The following is an 18,893-nucleotide window of genomic DNA, read 5'->3' on the forward strand; positions in this document are numbered from 1 at the left end:
CCTTCCTACCTCTAGTCATCTCCATTTGAGACTTGCTACCTTGGGTACACTTCCCACTTTATGCACGCACTGAAGATTGAAATCTATTCAAAAAAACTGCAGAGCACTGTTTCAATCCTTTCAGAGCTGAACAAAGGGCATTCACCTTATGCAAAGCCGTGGGTTTTCCAGCTTGCAGGGACCTTGCAGAACCCAGTGCAAAACCTACTTATTCAGCCAGCCTTTGCTGTGGTATGCGTAACACAACCTGAAATCCCCAGAGAGGAATTTGGCAAAGTGGGATGTGAATACTGCTGAATACTTCCTCCTGCGAAGGCATGTGGCCAAGAGCTGCACCTTCCATCACCACGACTGAAAGTGGTGTACAAGCAAAGGGAATATGGAAATCCCGGCTCTGAACTTCTCTTCTTCCTATTTATTTCTTGGCCGCTCGTCGTAAATGTAAACTGGATCTAAGCTTCTGGATGTGATGCAGCAAGATGACATGGCATTTAAACTACAGAAAAGAAACTGCCTACTGGCAGCCAAAACTGAGCCATGGAGCGAGGTAAGAGTTAAGCAGTGAGAATGACCAGGACTCATCACTCAAGCAGGCTCCCTGGCCTTCTTCATCCACAGTGCCAACCTCCCCAGGAGCGCAGCGGTGGGAACAGCCCCGATCCAGCCTGGCTCTCACCCATCAGCTGCCGCACTCATCCCGGAGGCTGGGGAGCAGCGCTCGGGCTACAGCTGTCCTCCACAGACATCTGAATCTCATCACATCAGGCACCAAAATCATTGAACTTCAAAAAGCACCACAGCCAGGGGATGGTGGCAGCCAGTCTTACTTACGTTTTCTCTGGATATTGGCTATTTTCAGAAATGGAAATTTTCCTATTGGTTTTAATTATATTATATAGGATCTAGTACCTGACTTCCACAGCATTTCTTCTGCAGAGTTTTTCTGTCTAAGGAATCAAGTTTAAACCGGGTTTTCTAAAGTACTTTAAGTTTTAGTAAAAGCCGCAAGCTTTAACTAAAACAAAAACAAAGTTTAGTTTTGTTTTTACTAAACAAAACCCGTAAGAGCACTGCCAGATCTCCATAATACCTTGTAACCTCACAGCTCAGGGCCCTTCACTATCCCACAGCCTCCTTTTCCTCCAGCTGTCTTCTTGTTATTCAGGACTGAAAGACTGTTGCTTCTGGCATCATTCTCCAATATCAATAGGCAATATTGCTAGATTTGCTACAATGTTGTAAGACAGGATGCACTTCTATATATGTATCACACACAAATTGGATTTTCATAATGAAAACTTTGTACAGACACAAAACCAGCTTCTTACATCCACCAAATTATTTCCAGCTACTGATGTATGTGTACAATGACTCATTCTTAAGACAGGCACAATATTGTTCAGTTTAACTGACAAACTAGTCTTTTTCTTACTTTTTTTCTTTCCTTAAAACAATATAGGACAGTATAGCATTCAGCATAATTTCTACTTTCACCTTGTTTCCTTCTCTCCTTTTTCTTGCAGTGTATGCAACAACCAAGAGAGCATTTTCAATGCACCATTCTAAAAATATTTTTTTTAAATTAAGGAAAACCATTGAAAATATTTAGTAGAATAAGCAATAAGATAATATGAAAAAGTTCTTAATACAAAATGTTACAAAATTTTAAAGAAGGTAGATGATGCTTATTTGAAAGTATCACTATGTATTAACTATGGGATTATATAGAAAGCATAATACAAAGCATGTTTGAATGAAATAATGACCTCACTTTCTACCGGTTTGTTTAGTTACTGATGCTACCATTTGCTGAACTTAGGGTTCTCTTTATTGGCTCCTCAGTATTTGTTTTGCTTTAATGGCATTTCCACTGGCTGAAACGAGAAGGACATTCTGCACTATATTCCAAAGTACAATTAGAAAGAAACTGCTTCTTTAAGAAAGCAACAACTTTCAATTGACATAATGAAATAATACCATAGTTTGACTTTTTTTTCCAGATAAAATGTTAAAATAATTAATAGGAAGAAACATTTTTCTAAGATTCCTGTAATTAAAAAGGTTTTAAGTGACTGCAGGATTCTCTCTACATTTCTTTTAAATGAATATTTGCGAAGCATATGAAAAGTGAAATAACCATTATTTAACTGTAACTTACTAAGCCATAGGACTAGGTACAAAATGTTAAGGCCATCACTGGTTCCAGTGGGCTATTTTATTGGGATTAACTTGAAGTGGTTGTACATACCAGACTATCCATCTTCGGGACATATTTAAGGGTTATCCTATAATCATTTGGGAGATTTCCAACCTACAATAAACAGATAATAAAAATGTTATTACTGACTACACAAAGTAAGACTTAAATTTCAATCTCAGTACTCAACAGAATCTATCAAATATTCAACACAAATTTTCAGTAACCTACTAGGTGCAAAAGCTTACATACTCAGTTCCCTGGGGAACTGCTATTGACTCTTATTTGCTCACAAGTGAAGCATCTTTCCACACCTCTGTAACATTCCCAGATCTGATCTGATCATGTTCAGTGCTACCACTTCCCAGCAGAATTAAAGTCAGTAATGTGGTGAGGAGAATTGATCTGAGGTTACTCATTACTTCAGAAACTCCACTGCATTTTCATCTTTTAATGGCATGTCTTGAAGTGTTTACGTGACAATTTCTATGTAACCCCAACCACTCCAAACAGTAGAGGACCCAGTAGTCTCTAAGCCTTTTTCCTTCAAATAATTGCCAACTTCAGCAAGCATCTGAACCTAAAGAAATACTTGCCTGCCTTGTGCTTAGTTATGTACCAGGTCAGAAAACCACTTGAACACAACTGTAACTTTGAAGCTGTGCCTCTTGCCGATGATGAGCTGTATAACTTTATCATAGCAAGGTCCTGGGGCAAAGGAGAGCTTCCGCACATGTAAGCTGAGCATGGCTTTGCCGATGTGGATGAGTACGGGGAGTGCTGAAGCAAGGACAAGGAATGGAAGAAGGGTTCTCACTGAATTACATAATGCAATCTGCCACAGATGAGATCCAACACTACCGTGAGACATTGTTGATCATCTGGGGAATGTGCTGAGTGGGGAGATGAAGAGGGAGACGCTGCCATAATCCACAATCTCTTGAAGTACTTTTTTCAAAAGGTTTACCAATACTATGATGCTTAGTGATACAGCAAATCTATTTTCTTTTGTATCAGTGAAAGATTCAATTTATATTTCTCATCCTGGTTTGAAATCCATTTAGTCAAAAGACAATAAGCACATATATAATTCCTTTGGTGAACCAGAATCTATACTTTGTTCAGCAAAGCATTTCTACTTCTTCGGGTTAAAGATCATTCTGTTATGGCTGCTTTTGATTCTGCTGCTATAGCAACCAGCACAGAGATTATTTTTTTCCTGTGCAGTTTTTAGGTAATATTTTGTTTGACACAACAGAATGTTTTATTTGTTAATTAAAAAATTTAGTTTCAATTAAAAATTAAAACAGCAATTTCAAAATGTTATGGTTCTAGAAATGATCAAGGACAATACTTATGCACAGTCAGTCACTAGTGAATTCCAAACATTTTTTTATTTACAATGTGAGCTGAGCCACAATCTTTCAGTTCAGTGACATCTAGCTTTCTCCTACAGCTTTAAAAAACAAGTTTTATACAAATGATCCTGTTAAATTCCTTTCCATAGATCAGTTTTCTTTTTTCTTTTTATACCTACACATTTCCAAAGCAGCAGTTGCAGAAGTGCCACTAAAATTCTCTATATCAGTTTCTATTTACCTGGCATTTTGGGGAGTTGATTCAAGATGCTATAAGTACTGAAAAATATTGCAATGCATTTGTTCTTTCTTTAGAGCATCTGATTTATTCTAAATCCAAATCCACAATTTTTTGTATATTTTTCCCTCCTCTAAAAACATCCTGACATCACGACACATTAACAAGTAATCCAGTTTCTTTTCCAGCTTCCTTTGCATGCCTAGAGAGGTAGGATTAGCAGCACTTCAAGCAGCAAAGATAGTGAAGATGCTACTGTATGTGCAAAGTTTCCCGTACTCACTCTAGAGGGATTCAATACTTAGCAATGTCAGCAAAAGTACAGTTCTTTAAGAAAGGTCACTGGAAGATTAAATTTGTTCCAAATCAATGAACACTACAAGAATTGATATGCATTATGTATACAATCTACTTTACTGCCATTACAGCCTGTCAAGCACTTTTCATGCACAGTTAAAAAAATGTAACTGCCCAAGAGCCCTTACAGCTTCTCAAACAAAGCTGGAGAATACAGCTCAGCCTCAGATATTTTTCTCCTTGACAGACTGTGAATCAGAAAAGATATTTTTGAATTTACTACTAAAAATGAAGATCACTGGGGGGGAGGGTGTCAAACACAAAATATATGCCCTGCCTCAAGACAAAACAACTTGTTAAAGTTTTATTGATTAAACTCCACATGCCAGATGCTCTGCTGATGGTAAATGATGGAGCTCAGTCAAAGTGAGGGAGTTACATTTGTGTCCCCGTTGGACTTCCCAACTCACGCATAGAAAATAGGGTAGAGCCCCTGATGCAAGAGTGAAGGATATGTTTGTACTAAATCTGTGCATTTTGTACTCTCCAGCTTTCCTGAAATGAACCTTGAAATTTCATTGAAGAGTAACCACCAAGACTATGGTCCAAAACCAACCACTTGATTTTCAACTGCTGAAATGATCCTGAAAGGAAGGAAAGGACTCTGTATACCCACTTTGTGAGGGGTGCCTGACTGCTGTGGCTCCCAAAAAAGAGCAGAGGACAAGAGGACTCTGAGCTGCCTGAGCAAAGGGGGATGGAAAGGGACTGACCTTTGAAACTCCCTCAGTCCTGGAATGGCTTTTTTGGTTCCTGTACTCAACTCCTTAACTACAGTGACAAATTTGGGGGCAACAAACCACCTGCCTGCATGACTTACCTTGGTTTAGGCAAAAGTAACCTGCATTGCAATTAAAAGGCCACAAAAAGTTTCTCTGATTTAGTAGGTTTGTGTAGTTGTAGAAATCCTATCAGGCTCTGAGAAGAGGTGAAGAACAGGGAATCTAGACTCATGTCTTTAAATCCACCAACATTAAGTGCTATATTCCTAGTTGTAACAAAACCTCAAACTGGGGAATGTAAGATTCTTTTTGACATAAAGAGGTCTGAATATTTAATACAGCACTGTTAACATTGCATAACCCAAATATACTTTTAAAATATGCTCATGGTCACATAGACGGGGAGATGAAAAAGGGATGCTGTAAAAGCGATTTGGGTTCCGTAAACTACTCTTTCATCGCAACAACAGAACATAAGAGAGATGACCTATCTCTGCAGTTAAGTGCTTTGAAATGAGGGCTACTGCTCTTGGAAATTCTCTTTATTGTGACTGTTCTGAAAATTTTAAGGAGACAAGCATAGATATAATTATTTTTTTATACACAGTTCACAGATAAAGTAAGTTAATAAAGTAAAAATTACCATTTACCATTGTCAGTGATTTCTTTTTTACTCTGAGGCATGTGATGGAAAACCATACTTTCCTTTTGGCTACAATTTTTACCTCCTATTTCTCTCTTCATCATTCCCCTTTTCCTACTCTTTAATACATCTGCATCTCTCTTCTTTGCATCCTCAGCTTTTCTTTTCCTGCAGGAGCTTCCACTTTCTGTCCATCATCTCTGCAATCTACTCTATCTCATCTGCTAATGAAGCAGTTAATAAAATCCTCATCACTTGGCTTAAGACAACATGCTAACGATTTCCGTTCACACTTCTTACAGCCATAGTGGCAGATTATTTGCAGGATAACAACACTGGATCATTTTTCATAACCCCTTCACTCAGGAGAGTTAGATTCATTTAAAAATAAATATCAAATGTTGCAGAGAGTGTAAAGTACACATTTACAGCAAAGATGCAATGTGAAGGCAAAGTGTTTGAAACAGCATGTCTCGAACAAGCAACCTGGTCAGTAAATGCTGACTATTGTTTAGGCTTCCAACATTCACAAGAAAAAATTGCTTTAGAGAAGTAGATCATGGAAGAATGGGTGAATATATTAGATTTTGTTAATGGATGAAACCAAAATTTGTAGGTACATTCTATACACACTGCACAGCTCAGTAAAAATTCTACTTATACGTAGGCTTGATGTTCATATTTAACAAACATATATACAACAGATTCCTAATTCTTATGCAAAATCAAAGTCACAATTACAGCAATACAGCTTTCTGCTGACTTACTGTGTTGAAAAGAACAATGGGGACAGGCTTTATTGACAGGTGCTGCAATTAAAGTTTCATAATACGGAACATTTGTTCATCAAGTAATGTGTTTCCCTCCAGACATCTTCATTAAAAAAGAAGCAGGAGTTCAAGTGATTAGTAATGCAGAACAAATACTCTCTAAATACTTTCATTCTCCATAGGTATGAAATTATGCCCTTTTAAAGTTCTCACTATTAAAAAACAAAAAATGATTGTTTAATTGTTCTTTGCTTCTTAAAATCGTTTTACTTAGGACAATTTTCATATGACAAAATTATATTATAAAAGATTTGAATAAATTTAATCTTACATAAAATACAATTAATTTTTGTATTAACAGATACCAGTCTGGTTTGGTCTTATGTTGATTAATGCTCAGAAACCTTATTGTTATTGAACCTGCTCTTTCTTTCTGATTCAATTTTCTGGTATGAGTCTAGTACGATGCTAGTGGAAATCCAGATTAACACCACTGAAAAAAAGTTACAACATACATCTGTCCTCAATTTATTACTCAATACAAAGTTGGTTAGGCGAATGACTCACATTTTCAGGCACTGCACAGCGTGCCTTATTTATTCTCCAATAGCTTAGGCTTAGTAGACATCCCTGGTCTATATTCACAGAAAGTACTGACTGAGGCATGTTCTTTCCATATTCCTAGAATACAATACAGTCGAGCAGAACACAGCTGCAGCCATGCTCAGGGGTTTTCTACCAGTGATATAGGGAGTTTACAGTACTTGGAATAAGGAGCCCAGAACCAACTAAATGAAGACCAGGTTGTATCAAGCTATAGGCAAAAGAGTTTGGTAGGGAATTGTGACACTGTTTGGCAAGCTGTAGGTGAACTGCAGTACAGGTAGGGAAGAACAGAGTAGGAAAAAGAAAGAAGAGGGACATTGATTCATGCTGCAAAGGATTTTAGCATTAGATAGGAAGAGGATGAGAATCTGTCTGGAGTTCATCAAGCAGCATCCTTCCTGCAGCCATGAACAGCATAACAGACACCATGGAAACAACAAGGAGAAGCTAGGACAAGAGGGCAAACTCAGCATGTCTTAATTCATCACAGGCAGTGCTAATAGTGCTTTTGAAGACAAAACCAGGAAGCTTGCCATTGATAATGAAAAAAAGGAGGAACAGCTTGAAGGAAATAAGTAGAAGATACAGGGTTAGAGCAGCAAATTAATAGACAGAAGGGCAAAATTACAGAAGTCGAAGCCAGAAAAGGAACTTTCAGTAGACTGGATTTTTATCCACCAAGAATTTGGAAGAAAGGTGCATTTGTATGGACAGAGAGCTACAAAACATTTGTTCCTGGTATGACAGGAAAAACAATGGAGGTTTTAAAAGTGAACTTACAAGGGTCTGTGAAGTGTCAAGACCCAAAATGGACACCTCTGTTATAGACCTGAATGGCTGGGGAGACATGGTGATATACCTTTACAGTGAGGAGAAAAGGCCCAGGGAAGACTAACATTTTGGGGAGATGAAGAGAACATAATCCACCTCAGTGGAGGATTCAGGCCATACTGAATCTAAGCTGAGGTCTGAGCATTTGTGATGAGACAGGAGGAAGAGAGGCCAATATCCTAAGCTAAATGATGGGACTCGTGTACTACTGCTGAACAGCTAGTTTATTGCACACAGATATGGGACTATACTCATGACTGTGGACAAAAGGGTTTAAAGAACCTAACAGTGTGGACGAGAATAAAGCCTTTAGAAACAACTGTCATACCACTCTCAGCAAGTGTGATAGAGCTTGTGGATAACATCACAATAACTGTGGGCAATAACTGTGCACATAACATTAGCTTCTGTGAAATCCTCGGCGCTACAATTTGTTCTCAGTGTGAAAGGGGAGGACATTTATTAAAGACACTATGTCCTACTGGCACAAACTCTTTGTATCAGCAGAGAAATAAGACTTTTAAAGGCCAATAGAATCAATAAAGAACCAAACCACCTATGGGTGCTATGTCTAATTTTGAAGATGTAAGTCATCAGAATATAATTCATTAATTCAATTAGCATATTTTGTTTCAAAAAGCAGAAGTGGTACAAAACCATTTAAAGTAATTTACAAGAGCTGTAGCGTCTCCTGAACTATATTTCTAAGCAGTATCATGTTGGAGTCCATATTATATATACTAAGGATATACTCCATATAGCATAAAAAAATTGTACTTTTTAGCAAAGTAAAGTAATGTGATCAGTCGGTATTCTCTGTGAATTTCTCCCTTCTCGTATTCACACTGTTGGCAAATTATATTTTGTTTTAAAAGTACTTTAAATCTTATTATATGTTTTTTTCATTTTGTTCTCAATGTCAAGTTGTCATGGTGTAGCATTTCAAAAGAGAATGACCAACTTGCAGTATAGTCAGTTTATTTGAAACAAAGAGTTTTTATACTAAATTTAAGATACTAAACTTATTTTCATGTTATCCTTTCAATTCTCAAGTGGCTTTATAGAAATTATTTCCACATGAAAAATCTATGCAAATATTAACACAGACAGATATGAACACAGACAGACAAAACAGGGATACAGACTTTCCTCAAAACATTCTCAGACACACAACTCAAAACAGAGAGAATCCAGGTGTCTGGGCTTTGTATTTTCTGCATCTCTCTGTTATTTCTCCAACCCAAAATATCTTTGAACTTGCTAGTTAACTTCACCCAAATTTTGCATTTGGTAGAGAGATCTGAAAGGTATGGGTGTAAGTCAGGAGAAGGACCATTCAGCATCCTCACTGAGGAGTGGCCAGAGGAGCTCAGCCCTACCCCACTCTGCTCAGGCTTGGCAGCAGCAGAAGCACATTGCAACCTGGACAGTCGGCAGAGGTTTTCTTCCAGGACAAGCAGCACATACACCAGAACAGTCCCCACATGAAGTCCTTCCTGCCCAGCCAGCAGCCCAAGCAAAAGGGGATATAAATCTGGCCAGTGCTCAAAACATTGTTCAGGTAGGCATCGTGCTTAGGGGCATGGGAGGGAACTAGCAACCATGCTGCATGTGGAGAACTAAGAGGGCATGTGGAGGAGGGTGGGGATATGGGAACAGTGCTGCAGGGATATGTGCAAGAACTGCAATTGCTGGACTAGTCTGGAGGAAGATGTAGGACCACAACATGGGAAGTCACAGCCAAATTAAAGACTAACCTAATTTTTATGATACTAGGTTTCTTTCATAATTTATCTTGAAAGCGAAGTGTGATTGCTCAAGCTGCATGCAAATTCTTGTAACCTGTATTTATACATTCTTGAAGTTTAAATTGTACTAAAGGGAAAGTTAAAGAGTTTTTTGTGAGGATACACAATTGACAAAAAGTTATTGCTAACCCTGTACTAGACAGTTTCACCAGCCCTCACAGGAGTTCTGTTCTGTCATGCTTTCAACAGGTTTAAATCACAGCTTAATATGCTTTCAAGAGATGAAGTATTATCTTGAATAAACATGCCAATACTTCAGAATTCTGCCTAAAGGGACTAATGTGAACCACTAAGCATTTGAGTAGGACTGTAGAGCACCCCCCAGAGATTTACACTATGTGTCAATGTATGTAACAATGCCTAAGGAAAACAATAACACTGCACTGGCAGCAAATGCAAGGGACTCCAAATTAAGTGTTTGATAATATTAATGCTGGTATTGCAACTTTTTTTCCATAAAAGCCATAATTTTCAGCTGAAGTCAATATGTAGATGAAGGTATGCTTGTTAAGTGTTCGGTATATATTATTTCTTAAAAACTTTGGTGTTAGATCCTGCACTACTGCAAGTTAGCATAATCACTGACTTCAGTGGAATTAAATACCAACTGACCACACAGGGAGATGCAGTTTTTCAGGTTAATGCAGTGTTCAATTAAGTAGTAGTTAAAATGTACTTAAATGAATTCAGTTCTTATACAAAGCCATGAGTCCTTCAGACTTAAACTTCTAGGTACAGCAAGTACAGAGAGAAACATGTAATGAGTGCAGCCCACTCACACCTAAAGACTGCAAGAGCTGTTCAATTGTTATTGCCTTGATTGCTACAACAACGTCTAATATCATACCATTTTTATATATGGCACAAGTTTCCCATATACCTAAGGTAAATACTTCTGGTTATTTCAATTGTGTTTGCCGCCAGTCTGCTCCACGCAAATCAGTAACACAAAGATGGGAAGCAATCTGATCCCAGACAATGTTTGAGGAAATCAAGACTTTTGACAATTTTCATGGAAGTTTGGAGGGAGGAAAACACGTATGTACAAACCTTCCAGCTTGGTCAAGAAGGTCATCTCTTCAATGAACTCTGAAACTATTATCCAGTCTCTGCAATAAAGGTTTTGGTTTTGATCAAGTGACAGATGTTGATGGATTTTTTTTTTTTATATTCCTCTGGTTCTAATACAGATTTGCTAACTTTGCTTAAAATGTAAGTGCCATTAGCACTTTACATTGATTATTGTTTAACATAAAGAATAATTTAAAATAAAATCTACTTACCAATTTTGCAATGTCATTTACATCATCTGTCACTGGATTCCCGCAGGAACTCTGGGCTTTGACAAGAGGATTAAGTAGGAGTAGTTGAAGACAAAAGCAAGTGATAATCCAAGTCTATTTAGTAAAAAGAAAAAGAAACAAGAAACCCCAAGTAAGCAATCTCCAAATGTGAAGTAACAAGAGATTGTAGTAATGTTTTTCATATACAAAGTCTAGATGCAACAATACTCTCCATCTTTCAAGAGAACATACTTGTACCACTATAGTATAATCTTCATGGCAGGGATCCACAGAAATGCACTTAACTGATCTTTTCTGGAAGCAAGTATCTTTAGAGTAATGATGGAAAACCTGGTATTGAGCCATCAGATTACTTGTGCAGGATCCTGCTTCGGTGAATTTCTGCAAAGTTTACAGATACCAAAGAAGAGAAAGAGACAAACTGCAATATTCATCATCAACATAAAGCTAACTAAATACTTGTCATTCACCTAATAAGGTATTCGATAAACCTGTGCCACTAACGTGATAATGGTTGATACGGCACAAAATGATACCAGACCACAGCAAGATAAAAGGAGAAGGTTCATAATCACAGCGATTACATTTGGATACTCAAACTGCAAGCAAAACCACAACTGGACTCTGCCCAAATACTGAGATCTCAATCAGCAATACAATACGTTTTCTCTAAGTGATGTGCCCTGGCCTCTCAGGAGCGGCAGCTTGGCTTTGGCACTACATTCCCCTCCTAAATCCTATTAGGAACAGCAATGCAATGTACTCACACAGGCTTGTGAAACTCAGCCAGGAAAGCACCAGATAACTAGCTGCGATGCACCTGGATGTCTCCTTGGCTACACTGCCTGAACTTCCTTGCCTTCTGTTGTTCCTTGTGCTTTGCTGGTTTCCCACAGAGCCCTGTGCCAAGTTTAAGCTGCAGATATTTATTTCCAGAATGTTAAAGCATTTAAGTTATGGTTAATCAAAAGTTGCCTTGGGTTATGAAGCTTCTTGTGCCAGCTGACTGAAGCTGTCAGCGAGAGACGATGATGGTGTTCATTTACGGCAAGTATGGAATTTGCCTGTGCAGGCTCCCGAGCCTCCATGAGGGCAGAACTGAGACCAGAATTTGCTTTTGCATGAACTAAGATGGAACTCAGGCCCGTCTGTTCCCTGTGACAGGTAGAGAGCTCCTGTCTCCAGCCTTGCCTTCAAATGCTATCCAACCTTTCAATTTAAGACCAAAGCAAATCAAACAACATAGATGAAGCTCTCTAGGAAAGCAGAGAGAGAAAATCACAGATTTAAAAGATTAAGTATCATTATAGTAACCTAGAGTGGCTAGGGGCATGATGATAAAGATTGCTTGGGAGCTACATAAACATGATGGAACAGTGCCAGGCACTTTCCCTAGAGCTGTTAAATGACAAGTAAATCTCTCTCTTGTATCTTGTATCTCTTAAATCTTATATGTATCTTACATCTCAAGTAAAACTGGTCATTTGCTTTCTAAGCATATGGCTTCCTGACTCATTTAGGCAAAACCAGTGTGGGCTGCTGCTGGAAAAGACAATCTAGCCTCCTCCCCCTGTCTCTTGCACTGGTACTGATGAGATGGTTTAGCCAGCTGTACCAGGCAGACAACTTCCATTTTTGTTTTCCTGTGCTATTTTTCAGGCAGACCAGCTTTCTGATCCAGGTAACGGAGACAACAGAAATGCTCTGTTACAGATGGGACAAGCCAGGACTGCTCGTTTCGGTGGAGCCTGCACTTGGCTTTCCCTAAACTGTACCTTCAGACACCACAGGATCATGACGATGGGTAGACTTATACACAAAGAAATTGAAAATATTTTAAGCAAAGCACACATTCAATATGCAGCATGTCTTTTGCGAATGCCTCTTGCTTCAACATAACTAGCATTTAGAAATACTTCTAATTTAATATTTCTACAAATAATTATTGAGAATAATTACTTATGTGAAGAATTAAGAATAAGTACCTAACTTGAAGTTAGGTACTTAACAGTCCTACAAAACCTCTGTATCTTATGCTATACAAAGCTTTGCAGTTATATGAACAAGCCAAGCTCTCGGGAGATGCAATGAAGCTGTCAGGCTCAGAGCCACACTTGAGACACAACAGACAACAACCCTTTGTCTATCCCCTGCTTTCCAATGAAAGGGTAGTGAGACCTGGAACATGGGAACCTGGTTCTCCTGAGGTACTTCCTCTTTAGTAATTTGGCCAACCTTGGTATGTTTGTACCTCTGCTTCTGTCTTTTGCATATAGCAGTGACAGCGATGCTGCTAGTCTCTGAAAGGACCATTGAGAGCTCCTTGCAGTGCCTAAGAGCTCCAAGTTGTTTAGGAACTAGCTTTAAGTGGTCAGAGAAACATCTCCCTCTCCTCACATAAGCTCCAGAATCACAGAGGAAACCAAAGGGGACCTCAAGTTAACAGACCACTTCCCCACTACAATTTTTGGAACAAAATTGTTATAAAAAAGGCAAGAAATTAATGACAACCAGCTCCAAAATGGACTAACGATACTGCTTTCAAGAATTAAAAAAAAAAGTAGTTCTACCTTCAGAGTTAAACAGTACACTAGCAGTTACACTCGCTGGGGTTCAGGGACGTTTCCCTGATGTGTTCTTTGGAGATGGAGTCCACACCAGAAATCGCTGATTTCTTTATTGGGTTCCTCAATACTGAGTAGTATGTAAAGGAAGATGGGATTTGTTCACTGACTTGTGTCGCTGTCATAGGACGATGTTTAACCTAACAGTCTAATAATCAAAGAAGTAACAAAACTCTTTAACTAGAAATACTTTTTTTGCCAGATCATCTGAGTAATATTAATAAAAGCAGCAGCACACTCCAAATAAAACCAGAATTCTGATGCATCTTGTCAGTTTTCATACTTCCGGATCTAAAGACAACCCATACATGAACCTTAAAATCACTACACATTTTATAATTGTGCACATAAATAAGAATACACTTTTTTCCTATGTAAATAATGGGATTTAAAAGCATAGTAATTTTTATAACTGCTATTAAAAACAAATGCTTTGTAAATTTTGAGATGATTTGAGGTTTTTCTTGCTTATTTGTTCCCTGTGCCATCCAACAGGAACTGAAAATCTGCAAAATACTGCTAGTTTCAACATGTCCATTATCCAAAATCTTTTAAGTATTTACGCTTACAAAATATTTATATTACACATGCCTACAGGCACATTGTATATAAGGACTGTATAGATCAAAGAGCTAAACTATTTTTGTGTTATTTACTAATGGCCACACCTGCTGTTTGAGCAAAACTTGAATAGACTGAATTAAATCAAGGACAGAACACAAGGGAAGCTTAAACAACAGCTTTATAGAGATTCCAGTTTTACACTTTACTAAGCATAAATGAAAGTTACCCACACAGTACTCATAACAGATTTCCATATATAATTACTTCTAAGCTAAAATGGGATTTTCAAAGCTGGCCACAGGATTTAATCACACATCATCTACCAGCATTAAATTTAAGATATATGGCAGACAGGAGGCAGACCTGTACACCAAAGGGCCTCTTTCTATTTTTGGCTTAAAAATTATTCAATTGTTTTTATATTCTGAATTCTCTTAAATACTGAATATTTAAGTTGCTTTTGTGAAAGGGAAAAAATAATGATTAGACTGGAAAGGATAATTAAAATTAAAGTTTTCAAGTATACACTTCCAATCATTCTGCAAAGGATTTTTATTATTGCTTATAAGCCACAATCTATTCAGTTAACAGCATTTTAGAGGCTTAGCTAGCAATCCAATGTGTTGAAGGCCATCCTTTCAGTTGTAAATCAACAACTTTTTCATTTATGTTCTTCATTTACAGTCTGGAGTGTTGACAAAGGCTGCTGAATGTGTGCTTTAGCATCTTTTTCACAGTATGCTATCAAAGACACCCAATCACGCTGGTTAATGCTCAGCTAATTCCTTAAGTGGAAAGCAGCAAGGGGAATACCACATTGCTAAATAAGCCAAACATTGGAAAGTCTGGACATTTCCAAATATCTAGTTTGTACTGATAACAATTCTAATCATAAGCAGGGAGAAATAATCCCCCCCCCCAAAAAAAGGCAAATAATAAAATGCAAAAAAAATTAAGCACGGGGAGAGGTAGTAACTACACAGATGAATGGGTCCTTCATTATAAAATTTCTTGCATTCAAATCATGTTAGCCATGGAATTTTTCAGCCCAGTTTCTTGAGCAAATCATCCAGTTAACCACAACCAAGCCATGGCTGCAGTAGGCTTAGCTGACAATGTGGGACAATATTCACCCTGGGCCAGGCTTCCCAAATTTATTTTTCACTTCTGCTAATGCTGGGGTAGAAACATCTCTCAATATTGGCTCCTCAGGCAGTGTTTGCATGCTGTTTTGCAGAGGCACAGCTTGTGAACTTGTGCCATAGACAACACTGGTTGGTCAGTGATGGATAGCTAACTTAATATTCATACTTATTCCTTAAAAAGCCTTCTGTAAGAAGATTCAGAGAAAATGAAAATAGCAAGAAAAGATCTTTCTTGCCTTTATTTTTTTTTTTAACCACAAAGCATCCAGAAGCGTAAAAGCACAATAATTATTTCATATATCTACTAATCTCTTTAGTTATTTAGCTGTGATAGAGATAATTAAAGTCATGGAAGAATTGTCTTTAACCAGTTAAGAAATTTACTGTCAGTGTGGAAAAATCTTAAAGTGAAAGAAGAGCTTTTATACAGAATGTAATCCATTTTCATGGTATTCAGCGATACCTTCACTAGTGGCAATGACAGCGCTAACTTTAGTACTCTAAATGGCTGTGCCTAAATACTGCTTAAATGCTAAATACTGCTCAAGCCCCAAAAGAGTGAGTTAGGTGTGGAAAAGAGAGTCACCCACCCATGACCACCTAGGTCTGGAAGCAGTGGAGTATTTTGGCAAGCACATTTGGAACTGGAAAGGTCCCTACATGTTCTCAGGTACCCTGGAGATGACTTCAGTGTAGTTGGAGGAAACACTGCGTGATCCCTGCATAACACATAGTTGAAGCATTAAGTCCAGTGTACACCCCTCATTGTCCTTCAAAAGACTAGCACTAGTCTAACCGAATATAATAGCCTATCAGCTAGGGTGCTCACTAATGAGTGACAGACCTAGGTTAAATTTCCTCTAACCAAGGTAATTCCAACTCACTGATATCTATATTCCTCTGATGTCTACCCCGTAATTACCACCAGAGGCCCTTTCCCACCTATGATGGCTTCCTAGCCAGAAAGGGCAAAATGGGGGTACACTGGTATTCCTGACCCTTATTTTTCAGAACATTTATGCATTTTACACTGGCAAGCCATTATGTAGAAAAAAAAGACATGTTTGCTGCACAGGCATCAGAAAGTTTATGTGTATCCTCGTCTCGCACATGCTCCTCCATCTGGGCACCCTAACTTCTGGGAAGCTCCCCAGTCAACATGTGAGTTTTCCTGAACAACCTTTTGGCAGTCCATTGAACAAAACGGAGGCTAACTCCAGCTCAGTGAATCACCCTGCCGGGGTGAGACACCTAAAAATCTCTGGATCACACCCTACATGCTTTGTTATGATTACAAAAAGCAGATGCATACTTTTCTAGTGACTGATACTATTCTTCGTTTTTTTTAACGATGATGTGTGGTAAGGAGAATGATGATAAAAGTAAACAAAATTCATCAGGGAGTATAAGAGTGAATTATTTGGATTCTGGTTTGAACACAGACTACAGAAATCCTGGTCACTCTTTTTCAGAGTAAGTTTTGGAGTGCTTTAGACATGAAATATTTGAACATGTATTCAGTTATTCACAAAATGCAGAATACTCTTCTACCCAGTTCTGCATATAATATCTAAAATACATAATACGAGGATACTTCATGGGGTAAAAGGGAAGGAAATTAATGAGTTTTGTTGCAAACATAAGCAGGGAACGGTGCCATTGCCCCCTACATTCAAATGAGTTCAATGGGCAACCTGCTTTCACAGCTGTTTAATCTTTTTGCGACATTCTGTATTTGCCTTTCCATGATGTTCCCAACCAAAAAACCTCTTCCCCTTAACCTTTGCACACTCACTTGCTTTCCCATAAAGGACTTCTGGAATGCCTAATGACAACTGATAAGAGCAGGATTTTTCAGCCAAATGTCCATTTGGTGGCAGAATGCTAAAGTGGTACTTGCTGGACTCCAGCAACCACATGTGCAAAGGAAAAGCCAACTGCTGTATCCAGACGCTTACAGACCTTGTTCCCTTCTAAGGTACACTGTTAATGAATCAAAAATAACTATTCAGGTCAATGGATAAAAATAGTTCCAAACCTGTTAAATGCTAATGCAGAACTACTTTTTCTTCTTCACTACTTTTTCTTCAGCTGGAAGGAGAAACCATTCTCTAGTTCTGCCACATTATGCATATCTTTTTTGTGAGACAGACAAATTTAAGATACATGCTCTTACTGTGCTGAGAAAATGATGAATCACACTATTCTTTCCCACCATCCAGATCTTGGGAAAATCAGGAAGCTGCTTAGACTGTATGCCAACTTCATTTCATGCAACCTCAGGCCAATTGCTATCATCCTCTACCCCTTCCAGCTCTCCTTGACAGATGCAGAAGCAGCAGGCTGCTCCAGCCAATGTGCTACTGTTGCACTTAGTAAGGTGCAACCAAACTCCTGCCGTGCTTGGTTTATGTGTTTCAGCTGGAGCCAACGTGAACATTATACGCAAGAGGAAGTGTAAACTGATATAGAGTTTGCCTTGCAAATCAGTGTAGTCTAGGTATTTTGTAATTACAACTACAAAACTGCATTTTTAATGTGTAAATTAATGTATCTATTTTCCATCCCTGTAAGGATATCAACGAAAAATATTTGGCTGTCCTAAAATTGTTGGCTTTGGCTCTTTAAAAATGTTATCTGTTCCATAATAAATTTTGTCCACTCTTTAATCTCACTTGACAATCAGGGATTCAGGCAGTTTCCATGCATCCTAAATCTGTCCTGGATGACAGCCAGTTTGTTTAGTTGCCAAACACTGGGAAGTGAAGTTACCAAGAGACAGGTAATTTTATATGGATGTTGCCTCTGGAGCTTGTGTTAATGGCATCCAAATAAATATTTACTGATAATCATCCATCAGGTGGCATTCTAGTTCTGCAAAGAACCAGGAGTTTTATGGACAAAAGTGTTTCAATTGGAAGAAAGGTTACAAATTTGAAAAAAAAAAATAAATTAAAAGAAATCTTCCTGTTAAGTCATAATCAGAGATTATGAGGACCTTCAGAGGTCCTGCACTTAGTACAGTCTTTTTAGGATATATGTACTGGCAAGAGATATTTTTTTCCCCTCCTTGTAAAGTTCCACTACAAACATCCAGGATTGGTACTGGAATTTTACATTTTTCTATCCCTCTTTAGAGTAACAAAGACCAATATTTACTTGTTCTGTTAACAGAGACACTGAGATCCAAAATATCTACACGATCAAAATAGAAATAAGCAGAAGACCAGACTTCAGTTGATGCGACAAAACCTCCCACAAACTCCAAAGAGGAAGTTGTCTTTTTTTTTTCTTCTTCTTCCCTCCTGGGAACTTATGAAAGAGTTTTCTAGCATAAATCCAAAGGCATTTAAGTAATTGAAAGGGGAAGGCAAAGTAAGATACAAGATTATCTTGGTAGGGAGGACAAGATTCTCACACTGTATGGAGGTGGATGATCTGACTTCCTCAGGGAATGAAAAGACATTCTCTTAAGTAACATACTTAATTAAAGACTGTTTTTAGAGACCTATTTCAGATGTCTTGCTTGTTTGCCAAGTTTGTGCAAAAAAATCCACTATCTTGAATATTCTTTTGAATTATAATGAAAATGTATACAGAGCCACCCTTTTTAATCTTAGACCTTCAAGCACCAGTAAAGGAAATGGAATAAGAGTTGTTACAGAAATTCTGTACTGGATCTGTAATTCTTACCATCTGCTACAAAGTACATGGAATTTGGGTTGG

General features: G+C 38.1%; 1 protein-coding gene across 3 annotated transcripts in view; it reads right to left on the reverse strand.

Annotated features, from left to right (window-relative positions):
* KITLG (KIT ligand) overlaps positions 1-18,893 on the reverse strand; it is a 57,870-nt gene that overhangs the window by 21,601 nt on the left and 17,376 nt on the right. For all 3 annotated transcript variants that reach the window (XM_072864864.1, XM_072864848.1, XM_072864856.1), the window contains exons 2-3: positions 10,814-10,927; positions 2,249-2,311 (exon numbers count right to left, since the gene is read on the reverse strand). In XM_072864864.1, coding sequence (XP_072720965.1) covers positions 2,249-2,311; positions 10,814-10,927 — 177 coding nt within the window. The remainder of the gene's footprint in view (positions 1-2,248; positions 2,312-10,813; positions 10,928-18,893) is intronic.

The sequence above is a fragment of the Ciconia boyciana genome, chromosome 1 (assembly GCF_034638445.1).
Source record: "Ciconia boyciana chromosome 1, ASM3463844v1, whole genome shotgun sequence".
Classification (NCBI taxonomy): domain Eukaryota; kingdom Metazoa; phylum Chordata; class Aves; order Ciconiiformes; family Ciconiidae; genus Ciconia; species Ciconia boyciana.